The sequence below is a fragment of the Camelus dromedarius genome, chromosome 13, assembly GCF_036321535.1.
Source record: "Camelus dromedarius isolate mCamDro1 chromosome 13, mCamDro1.pat, whole genome shotgun sequence".
NCBI classification, from domain to species: Eukaryota; Metazoa; Chordata; class Mammalia; order Artiodactyla; family Camelidae; genus Camelus; species Camelus dromedarius.
Window position 1 is genome coordinate 2,873,605 of NC_087448.1, and position 12,572 is coordinate 2,886,176.

At 44.2% G+C, this 12,572-nt stretch overlaps 1 protein-coding gene across 1 annotated transcript in view; it reads right to left on the reverse strand.

Moving 5' to 3' along the window:
• Positions 1-12,572, reverse strand: part of MYO16 (myosin XVI) — a 350,065-nt gene that overhangs the window by 116,890 nt on the left and 220,603 nt on the right. Inside the window, exons 24-27 of the mRNA XM_064492981.1 lie at positions 9,121-9,196; positions 3,498-3,673; positions 1,080-1,160; positions 621-826 (exon numbers count right to left, since the gene is read on the reverse strand). Coding sequence (XP_064349051.1) covers positions 621-826; positions 1,080-1,160; positions 3,498-3,673; positions 9,121-9,196 — 539 coding nt within the window. The remainder of the gene's footprint in view (positions 1-620; positions 827-1,079; positions 1,161-3,497; positions 3,674-9,120; positions 9,197-12,572) is intronic.

The following is a 12,572-nucleotide window of genomic DNA, read 5'->3' on the forward strand; positions in this document are numbered from 1 at the left end:
TTTTAAACTCATTGAACCAAAGATCATTTGTACCTTAGGGGTGGGAAAGCTGACTTTTAATACTTACACCAAAATGTGTGATACTTATAATGTTGATACTATGTTATGTCAATATTGTTTTTAAATTTTATAATTTTGATATAAGATTACTAAATACTTTCTGCTTTCTTTTTCCCCCACCCTCTTTTATTGTTTGATTGTCTAAAAACAGACATTCTCATTATTTTCACTGGCTGTGTCCCAACAAACCTCTATTTACAAAAATAGGTGGTGGGCTGGATTTGGCCCATGAGTGCAGTCTGCCAACTCTTGGTCTAAAAAATATTCTGTCCATAGGTATAAAGGAGGGGGTATCTCATGTGCCACATTTTTATAAATGTTTACATCCAAGGAAATCTAAATTTAAGGGAACGTGAACGTTGTTTCCAAGGTATCGAGTATGTTCAGCAACTTTTTATCTGAGCTTCTCCAGAGCATTTCATTGTATCCCAGAGCATTTTGTTTACTCAGGAGAGAAGAATGTAAAGGATAAAAGAAATGCCAGGAAAGAAAACAGAAGAACCCTGTTCCAACATCATCAGCGCGTTACCCGGAGCAGCAGACACAGGGGCAAGACTCACCTCCACAGGAAGTCCGAGAAGGAAAGGCGGACGGGGTATCCGTGCCGGATGATCTTCACCATCTCCAGGACCCCGATGTACTGCAGCTGGGCTGACACGTAAAAGTTATCGAACACATCTGGCAGCTTCGAGTTATTGGGCTTGATGCAATGAACAAAGTGTGGGGAGCACCTCTGAAGCTTCCCCGTAATGTCCAGCAGGGTTTTCTGTGGAGAGAAGCAAAACACGGCTGAGTCCCCGGGGAAGACACCAGCTCACGATGCAAACAGTTTTTTAGTAAAAATCTTTATTTTCGGTCCTTGGCTTTTATTGACTACACATTCACTCATCTTGGGTGTCCGTGGGCATGCTTACTATTTTAAAGGAACCCAAGTGGTCAAAGACAGGGGCAATTCTATGTAAGCCCTCTACAGTTGATATAATCAAAAAAGTTTTTGAAATCTGAAAATTTCAACTAACCCTGAGTTGCGACGCCACGGTGACCGGACCTCCCCGTTCTAGTCTTTGAAGAAATGTAGAATTTCCTTTCTTTTTTAATAACTGTAAGGAAAACAAAAAGAAAGGGTGAGCAGATTTATTTGACTGAATTCCAGTTTAGAAGAAAACAATTAATCCTCCCATCCAGGGAAACTCACTTACAGGCAGATGCAGACTTAGACTCTTAGAAATCAGTACCAGGGGACTTCCTGCCATGGTAGCCTAAGTCAGGGGGACGGACAGCTTCGTGCAGAAAAACATTACCGCAGCCTTTCAAGTCCATGGCTGTCACCAACCTGCACCTACTTTGACTTGAGAATAAACACAGACCTTGACTTGCGTGGTGGCACAGTCGTCTCAGCCTGGTGTCCGGATCCTAGCGCTAGCTGCCCGTGTTTATCGTGAAATGTAGCTTACTCTGGGGCGAAAGGATGCTATGTTATGTCACAAAGGTTTGATGTTTTCACAGTCATCGGTTTGCCCCCTAAGTTTAACTGTAGTCAGTTTCTTACTCAGTTTTCCTTTCACTTCCTTTTCTTTTTTTTTAATGACTGAAAGAGGTTAGTAAAGTACTTGCCTGTGAAAAATGACAATCGACTGCTTTCTTTGATCAATAATGACCCATAACTCTTACAAGGAAGAAATTCATACACAGCCAAGACTAAATGATAATGGGGGTTAAAGAAGTCAGTGGAAATGAACCCAGTGGGTGAAGAAGTAAAGGGCAGGAGGCAATTAATTAAATTCCACCAGAGGCTAAAAGAACCCGCAGCCACTAACGTAACCACCACACGCCACAATCTCACAGTGACTTAGGCCAACGCACCTATCGATTCCAAACCATTTCTCTTAAAATAACAGGTCTCAATAGAAGAAAAAAAAACAGGTGAAATGTTCTTGTCGATACGGTGCTACTGGGAACAAGGTGACGGCTCATTTCCTTCCATTAGGTGAACTGTCAGCTGAAACGATTGCGTGTAACTGACAAGCGGATGTAAAACGAAGCGATGGGTCTAAGATCAACCTGTTTTCCACAAACCCAAAGCCAAACGTGGTGCTTAGGTAAGGAGCAGGTGGACAGCCACTCTGCTGGTCGCGGGCGTGGATGTGCGGGGGTGATGGCCCTCTGAAGGGAAGTGCGGAGCAGAACACTTAAGGATTAATCATGATAAATAAGACTCCAGCCCTTGAAATTGAGCACTCGTGTCCCTTTCCGGGTGGAGGAACTGCAGTGAATGATCTCCCTTTGGCAGGCCTTCAGGGAAAAGGCTAATGGCATCCATGCCTGTAATGTGCAATAATTCAGGTTAGGAATTTCAGTTTAGAGGTGTGTGGTGACTTCTTGTTTTCCAGGATGATTAAGAAAGCAAGGACCAGGCCTTTCAGCAGAAGCCCAGGAACTGAGATCTTTCTTACAAAGGGTAATCATTTGTCTTTTTTATGTAAAAGATGCCATTTCATGTGCAATGAGATTGAATTCCTGTGATCACCCAGTTCCGGAACAACTCTATCAAAGGATTCTTGATTCTGGGTCTACTGGCTAAACACAGACACACAACACATTTCTATTACGCTGTACACATTCCTGCCACCCTTCCCTAATAGAGTTGACTTTAATTGTGCTTTTATTTTAACTGGTAAGCTGAAACACATTCCAGCAAGCTACAACAACGGAATTTCTAAAACGGACTGTCCTGGACACCTTCCCAATCATGATTCTCATCTTTCATCATCTCTGTAGAGGCAAGCAGAACAAACTGGGGTACAATCGGGCACTGAATTCATAAACTTAAAACATTTCAGTCTGAAATAACTCTTCACTGAGTTTTTTAGTTCTGTTTTACAAATGGAATCTTCAGGTTCTAAGTACCACCACACTTGTGTGGCACAAATACACGTTAAAACCTTAGCGCCATGCTAACATGAATCAAAAATCTAAAAACACACACCGCACCTCTAGGACCTGAAAAAGACACTGTGTCTGCGTGAAAAACTACAATTTATTGTTTAGGGACTTAAAACCTCTGAAGTGGTTAATGTCAACCGAATCAGGTGGCTAAGTTTATTCCCTGTAAACCTACTGTCCCTGAAGTTCCCACCCATTCATCAAAAAGACAGTCACGGAGATGAGACAGAAATAAGACGCTGCCCCGACCACCAATACAATGACTACCACCGTGCTTGCTATCAGATTTCCCCTCTGCTCCACCTTCTCCTGCACTGTTTTCTCTTGGAGGGTAAGACTTTAGGTAAGCGGTCTTTTTCTTTAATTTTTTAAAATAAATATCAATTTCTTTCCATTAGCGTTCAGGATGGCGCTTTTTTTTTTTCTTGAAAAGAAGAGGTGAATGTGCTAAGCACACTTAAAAGCAATCAAACAAGAATCACAAAAACGCCTACCTTACTAAGCTCTAGATAGTTCCTCTTGTCCCCGATCGCTGAAGACTCTGGCATGTGCTTGCTGAGCCGGGCAGATCTGTGTCCTCTGAATTTACAAGAAGGAGAGGAAGATACGAGGGATCCTGTTTCTGACAGTTTCGACTGGAACAAATGATTGATCACGACGTTTTCACTAGCTGGGAAATAAATAAGCGAAGATTGTAAGTGGCGTCCAAATCATAACTGACTTCAGCTATGAGCATTCAGCTTCCTCCCCATCCATGGGCTCCCCCCACTAAGACACTCTCAGGGGGGAGGGAACTGAGGAGGCCACGGTTCCCTTTGCCCCTCTTCTATTTCCTCCACTTTAGTGAACTCTGACCTTCCTTGCCCTTGACCCCAGGCTCCCAGTCCTCACTGCGCTCTCTGCACCGGAACTGAGCGCAGACTGCCCTCCAGATGGCAGAACCACAGGGCCCCCACTCAGACCTTAGTGCCCTTGACTGCGTCCCCAAGGCCCATGGCTCCTGCCGGCAGCGCCTCGCTCAGGGAACCCGGGCCCCAGGAGGTGCTGTCTCAGAGCTGTCTGTGGGCACCTGGGGGGACCCCGACTCCTCCGACTGTCTCAGCCGTGGGGGGAAGAAACGCCTCTCCTCCTGAGCCAGCTAAGCTGCAACAGCAAAAGCAACTGCTTCCTTTTAGAAGTTAGGTTACAAAGAGTCCAGTGATTCTGGGTCCGTTATCCTTTCTTGACACCTCAGGAAGAAAGGGGCTCACGAGGGAATGGTGACGATGACGTCAGTGGCAGTCACGGCTCTAGAAGGCATGGTACTTTTGTCACTTCTGTCTGTATGTAGACAGTTCTGAAGCCCTAATTCCCTTTTCTCTAAGATAACCGTGACAGTCCCTGCTTTGTGGATTCCTACAAGCTCAAATGTGATGTAACAGACATACAGAAATTGGGATCCTCCCGTCAGACCATGAGCGACAGTCAGTCACAAGGCGCTTCGGTCTCTGCCTCTTCTGCACTCAGACTACCCTGCTTGCCCAGTTAGTACATTTATCAGCCATGCGTACAGGGCAGGGTCCCCATGTGAGTCAGCCAGGAGGGAGCCAGGAGGGTCAGCGAAGGGAGATACAACTACGAATGACAGGAAGGCAAAAAGGAGCCTGTGGTGTTGGGCTGGAATTACAGGTATCATGATAAATTCATGACTTTTAATATACAGCAATATATACACACAAACATATACATGTAAAATCTACACCTATGTCTTAAATTTTCTAGTTCTGAAAGGGTCTAAAAGCAATAACATCCCAGTAGCAATGGGCTCACGGTAACCCCATTTCTTAGTGTTTCTTGATTCCATTCTCCTCTACAATAAAATAAGGCTTCTTGGATAAATGGCTGATTCTAGAGCCGAGGCGAGGTGGAGGACCCTGGAACATTTTGGAAGGCCAGAACGTAAGAAAGCACTAAAAAGATGTGAGAACCTATCAGAAGGACGGGGGGCTAGCTTGGAGGGGACCCCTCTGGGCAAGTCTTGGGCAGTTTTACTAACAAAATAATGACAGTAATGTATTATGGTTCCTTAAATAAAATAAGAATCCATGAGTCCATCTGATAATAAATGAAAGAATGAATGAATGAAGGAATCAGAAAGGGAAGTTCTTATATAAATAGGAATATATGTCTGCATATGCACAGCTGGGACGTTGTGCTGCACACCAGAAACTGACACATTGTAACTGACGATACTTCAATTAAAAAAAAAAATAAAGAGTCATTCTTACAGTAGAATGTCACTGTCGATCGGGTTAGAAAATTACCATTTTGCAACCAAAAGAGAAATTACTGATTTAGGTAAGAACCATTAACGTATGCAAAACAAGTGAAAGTTTGGTGAGAGAGAGACTATATTGTCTCAAATACTTCCTTACAAGTCAGTTATCAATTACAAAGAAAACAGTGATTTAGGGAACCCTGCAGGACACCGCTTTAACAAAGTGCTCAAGGTGAAGGTCACCGCTGACCTTTCCACCGGTCACTATGTGCCCCCAAACAAAATGCGCTGAGACAGACACCTCCCTCCTCTCCTCCACGGGGCTCCTGCCAAAAAGGAGAAAACTGACTCCAATGTGAGGAGACAGCAAATAAGCCCAGACTGAGGCACGTTCTCCAAAAGCTGGCCTTTCTTTTTTTTTTTAAATATTAATGTCACGAAGAAAAATAAAAGCTGAGGACATGTCCCAGATTAAAGGAGACAAATGAGAAGTGGCAAGAAATGCAGCAAAGGGCGGTGAACTGGGGGAGTCACTGTGGAGGACATTGGGGGGGTCACCGGTAAAGGCTGACATAAACTCCGAGTTAGCCGTGGGCAGCGCAGCAGTGCTAAATGTGCTGGGACCTCACTGAGGTTGTGTGGGGGGACGTCCCCGGTCTCAGGGCATGCATGGAAGTACTGAGGCATAAGGGCACATTCGGTCACTCTCCCGTGGTTCAGAAATGTACGTACATACATGCAAGCACACATGCACACACACACGTACAGAGGAGGAAAAAGAGAGGAAGAGAGAAAAGGAGCAAGAGAAAACAGGAAAGGACACGGAAGAAATCTGGGGGAGGGCATGTGGGAGCTCTCTGTACTAACTTTATAACTTGAAGTTTGAAATCATTTCAAAATAAACAGTTAAACAATAAACAGATAATACCATGGCCCCTTTAACCAAATTAAAATGTTCTTTATATATATTTTATTGAAGTATAGTCAGTTACGGTGTATCAAGTTCTGGTGTACAGCATGTTTTAGATATAAAAATGTTATTTTTATTTATAGCCAGTCTATAGATGGATAGAACCACAGATAAATGATGTAACAGGGGATTCCCATAATTGTGAAAAAAGCCTTTACTAGATCTAGAAACATTAGACATAACTATGACCCAAAACACATAACTGACCAGTTTCTGTCCTTTCTCTGAACCACGTGCATGAGGGCCAAGTAGGACCAGCGTCCACCCACTGCCAGGGAGAAGCCAGCATGCTGCGACCCTAGCACCCGAGCTGCGACCCTAGCACCCGAGCCCCGCCCACAAGCTGAGCAAGTGGGAGGTGGGAGCAGGTTCCTCAGGACATAAAAAGAGAAATTCGAAAAATTGTGCTCTACACTGGAAACTGACACAGCGTTGTAAACTGACTATAACTCAATAAAATAAAATTTTAAAGAATATCACATAAAGGATATTATGACAAATAAATGAAATACTTCAGGTAAAAAAAAAATTTTTTTTTAATGAAGAAAAAAAAAAGAAATTTGGCCACCGTGTTGCCCCTGATCGCAGAACCTGATAAGAAGCCCCTGCTGAAGGCATGGCTCTAGCCTCCTTCCCTGCGTCTGGGAGTCACCTGCGGCTGGCACCTCCCTTCATGTCCCTCTAAGCATACACTGGCATGGGAAGCACCCCTCTCTGGGGCCCATGCACACAGCACTGGGCATCTTTCTGTCCGTAAATGAGATAAGCTAACGTAGGTGCCCAAGTCTATGAGCAGGCACGCAGAGACGCTCAAAATCGTTAACATCATCATTAATGGTAAATCGTAAACTTTCCTCTACTTATAAGCAGACTGAAGAGTCTGGGTTTTAACTCTTTCTGCCTTTTTCTGAGTCAAGTGGACTTCATTTCTGTCTCAGGCACAGACGAGGGCACTCACTATGTTTCTGTGTGAGCTGAGCCGCCCGGCGCCCTGTCTTCCCTGGTCAGGTGTCTCACAAGACACAGGTCTGTTAGTCCGGACCCTACAGCAGACCCTGTCTCCTTCCTCAGCTCGGAGCCTCCCGATAATATGAAATTAAATCACATGCCGTAAGCAAAGGGCTTAGCAAAGTGCCTGGAAACAAATCATTATTATTATCTGCAAATTACACTTGCTTTTAATAACTATTGGTAGTGTCAAAACATTCCACAGATTCATAAAATACTATCACAACCAGGCATCTTTGGCTTATATGATGGAAGGGGTGAGCCACTCTGACCTGTGGGCCAAATCTAGCCCACTGCCTGTTTTTGTCAATAAAGCTTTATTGGAACCCAGCCACATCCATTTGTATTGTCTGCGGCTGCTTCCTTATTGTAACAGCAGAGTTGAGTACTTGCAACAGAGACGTTACGGCTCACAAAGCCTAAACTATTTATTCTCTAGTCCTTTGCAGAAAAAGCTTGCTCCCTCTTGTAAGGACATAAAAGGACACATTGTAAACTTTGTCCTCTTGCTCAGAGGTACCTATGGTCTAAAGTATTTCGAATAAAACAAGATCCACCTGTTCTCTCTCGGTGCTTGCTGGCAAGTATACACAAAAAGAATGCCTTCAAAATACAGGAACTCCATGAACACATGCAGAGTTGCACCAACACTAGCCACCATGCTTTCATCCTAAACATGTATTCTGCCACCATGAGACACAAGAACAAAGGAGGCACTGCTCCAACTTTGAAAACACCCTGTATGTTAGGTCTTCACAGAATATATGGATTAAACGGAAGTCTGTTATAAATGAAAGTCCAAATATTTAAAAACTGGAAGGAAGGTGTTTCCAGTGATAATCGATAGGATGAATTATCTCAGTTCTTTCTCTCACGTGGGTTTATGCTCAGTCCGAGCTTTCATCATTAGTCTCCGCCCGTCAGAGAACTCAATAACCATCCGTTCTGAGAGGCAAGCCGCGCAACTCCCCGTGAGGACCAATATGTCACAACTCTGCCATCTGATTTAAGGTAAATGTGCTCCTCCAGCCAGAAGTGACATGGAGCTCTTATTTCCAGCTCAAAGGCATCCAACTATTTCATGACAGCCTATCATCTGCTTCCTTCCCCAGGAAAGATAAATGACTCCATCTCATGTAAAGCAATGTAAAGCACAAAAGACGATACATTTTAATTCACTGAAGAGGAAATTCAATTCATTATTAGGAAAATGTGAGTCACTGAAGAACAGTTATTAAGGAAATAATGACTAAAGAGCTAGAATCATATATACATCTATTAATTATACGGCATGTAAGTAGAGCACGCAGCTTTACGTGCAGCACAGAATCAGAGACAGAGGTACCTGAAGTGCCAGGCTTCACTAAGTGGATGGCGCCTCTAAATCTATACTGACACACACGTGCATGCAGGTCTGTATGTATATATAAAGTTTTATGCTCGTTCTATTTTGGGAGCGTTAGTTCTTTGCAACTGGAAGTACATAGAATAAAATACCACCCTTAGGTGTGCTCCAGAGTCATCTTAAGTTGTGGAATTCACCCTGCTGTGGCCTAAATAAACTGGGAAGCCCTATTCGTCTTCATCAGTCTCCACGGAAGAGCTTTTTAATATTCATACTGCTACAGTGGGGAAGGTATTTTATATTTCTATCTGCTAAAAGCTTAGTTAAATTATGGTTTCTACTAGGCTCCAAATTAAATTGTACCCAATGTGTAGTGCGGCCAGAGCCATTCCTTATTATTCTGGGCATTAGAATGCAAAAGATATTTCAATTACCCCTTGGCTGGCAACATGTTTTATAGGACACTGTTCAGAGACAGAGAAAAAGGGAACGGGTGGCATCTGAACCACAGTGGGCAGCGGCAGGGGGCGGACTTACTTTTCATCACAAATAGAAGATTCTGTGAAAGGGAATCTTTATTTTTTTCAGTTGCTCCAACAGTTTCATACGTTACCTGTAATAGAAGAAAACAGCGTAATTACTAGTGGTTAAACGTGACCACGGAAGTAATTTCCTTTAAAGAATAGCTTGACTCGGCAGCAGTTTTAAATTATTCACAAAAGCAGCATCTTCAGGTCTCAGAGTTCTCGCTCCCGGCAAGTGCAAAGCTCGCGTCCCCAGCTCGCGGTCTGCACGCGAACGAGGGACACCTGTCCTGTTCTGCCTGGCAAAGCCCTCCTCCCATCGGAAGTTTAGGAGGTGGTGGGACTCACATCTGTTGCGTTCCCTTAATTTTTAAAAACGCTCACCTGCTCAGAAAACTCTCTAAACCAAGGAGAAAGACCAAGGAGAAAGACTTCCTTGCCTTGGGAAGGAAGCGAGACGTCAGCCTGAGAAGCAGAACGGTCTCTATCAAAAGGGTTCCCTTGGATCCTTCAAGCAATAAATCTGAAGTCTTTAAAATGAAGAAGACTCAGGAAACAATGAATGTGGGATTATTCAAAGGGTAGTTTTCTTCACCACAGTTTACTTAGGAATAGATTTAAACAACTTTACTGTCTGGCCCGGGGATCTGAGTTTTGTACACAGCCATGGTTTTACCGCCTCTCAGTCTTGGCTCAGTGTGAACTCCCAATGTGGTCCCCGAGGCTGCATCAGCCAGGAGGCTTATCGGTTTCAACAGCCGCTGCTGCTTCTTGGGGAACCGCTTTGGGGCCCCTTGGCACCAGGGTCGGGTGTCACAGGCTGTCCTCTACTCTGCGTGGACCAGGACTGAGCCCCAGAGGGCAGCTGACCAACGATGCCTCTTCCTGCTGCGTCAGCCGTGGGGGAGTGTGGGTGGTTGGACCAATGGAAGTGATAGTCACCTCATTTCTTTGGAAATTTTAACTAGAGAGCCCAGAGGAGACTGTCCTATGGACAGCAGGAGGGAACTAGACAGAGGATCCATGAGGAAGAGGCTGAGTGCCCATGTGAGCCTTGGTTCTTAAAAGGCTTTCAAACCCTAGTCATCACAATAAAGCTTCACTGGGATTTTATTCTTTGCTGTCACAAGAGCCTAAATGGCGCGGAAATCACAAGACAACCTGCAGGTTCCCATATTTTCCAATTTGAATTTGGATCTGAAGACTGGTGAAGCCCCGCATCAGTGCCCAACAGCTGGACAACTTTCAGACACTTCTAATCATTATCGAGTCACCCAGTTTGCTCTTGTGCCAGAACGTGGGTGACCAACATTAAAACGTGAGCTGTAGATCATGTTACATATTATACATTGTTGAATATAAACAATTATATATCATCTAGAGCCGCTGTTCTCAATTGGGGTGACGGTGACATGTGCCAGTGTCTGGGGATTTTTGTGTTTGTCGCAGTTGAGGGGCCGGGCGGACACGGATGCTGGTGGGCTCCCCACAGTGCACTGGACAGCTCCACTGGGAGGGGTTATCTGGCCCCAGTGCTGGAACCAGGGTTTGGCTTCTCCATGCCTTCCTATATTAGAGACAGCAGTGCCCAGTGACACCACAGACACCCGTCAAAGCCACTGTGGGATCTTTGTGGACTTTGGCAGGTTATTTAAAGTCCCAGAGCTCATCCTGCAGTGTGGGGTCCTCCTCGGTATGGTCCCAGTCTATGGTGCTAGCCTGCTCTTTTCATGGGAGTCTGATGATTCGGAATTAAACACACACACATACACACACAGACGCGCACACACACACACACACACACACGCACACACACACACGAACTACCTGCTTTTCTCTGAATACACCCCTTGCTGTCTGTGCTGCTGTGGCCTTGTTTAGTGATGGCGCTTCCTGGCTCCTGCAGTAAAACTCCCCCTGAACCTTGAGGGCAGTGACTATGGATTGCTCAGCCCTGTCTCTGCAGCTACTAGCAAAACGACCCCCGCACTGTGCAGATTCAATAACTTTGTAGGGAAGTGAACAAAAAGGTTTTGTTATACTGTGACTGCATATAGCTTAAGACTGCCCCTTTTACTTAAGATTAGGCTGATGAGATTTCATTATCACAAGCCTGTGCTCTGGGAAATTCTCCCGAATGGTACCCTGGTTGTATTCGGATACTTGGAGCAAAAGCTAAAGGTCTCCCATTAAAACTAAAGTTCAATCTATCTCTTCCCACCCCCTGCCCCCTTGGCAACCACAAGTTCGTGGTGGAAGAGATAGACTGGGATTTCCAAATTGTAGAATAGATAAACAAGATTATACTGTGTAGCACAGGGAAATATACACAAGATCTTATGGTAGCTCACAGAGAAAAAAATGTGACAATGAATATATATATATGTTCATGTGTAACTGAAAAATTGTGCTCTACACTGGAATTTGACACATTGTAAAATGATTATAAATCAATAAAAAATGTTAAACAAAACAAAACAAAACAAAAACCTAAAGTTCAAAACTTCCCAGCTGGAGAATCCAACTGGCCAAGTTACCTAGAAGACATTTAACACAAGTGCAAACGCTAGAGAGCTGTTTGATGCTTGTAGGAAGCACAGAATTTAGCAAAACATTTATTTTGTATAAAATTAATGAATCTTGAAGCTTAATTTCTTTTGTGATAGTGGGAAAACGGCTTTAGCTCTTTGAGTCTTTGAGGATGTGTTCAACTAATATCCTGCAAAGGCGTTCGGCGTTGAAGAGCTTCTGACCCTATTCCTGAGATACAGATGACCACAACAGGGATGGGATTTGAGATGACAGCTCAACAGAAGTATGAGACACTACCCAAAATAGCTGCGTTCTTTTACCAGAGTTAATACAATAACGCAAATGACTCAGGATGTGTTACATAAACTTGGCATTAGCGGAATGTTAACACATGGTTCCAAATCATGTGTTTTTCACTGTGGCCCCAAATCTGGAATCAAGGAGCCCCTTCCCATTCTACGGGAAAACTGAAATTAGAGGCGCAGTGGTGCACAGTTACTACTGAGCTAGGACGTTCCCGTGGATGAAGAGAGAAAGACAGGCACACAGCACACATACGTGCATGTGTATATGAGATGGGTTTTTTTTTTTCATTTTAAGAATACAATACAACCTGATTTCAAAGCTAGTCTTTTAACCATGATAATGCCCCCAATCCAATAAGGTTTGGTATTGACCTTGTCAAGGGCACTGTGGACGTCTGAATAAATGAGACCCACTCCTGCCTACTTACTATGTCTGCATATGACCTGCTCCCACCCCCCTTGAAACACCTAAACTTTTAATCTTAAGTTAATTGCAGATTCACTTGCAGTTCTAAGAAATAACGCAGATGGATGCTGTGGACCCCTCACCCAATTCCCTCCCACGGCAACACCCTACAAAACCATCACAACCAGGATCTCGGCGTTCATGCAGTGAAGACTCAGGACT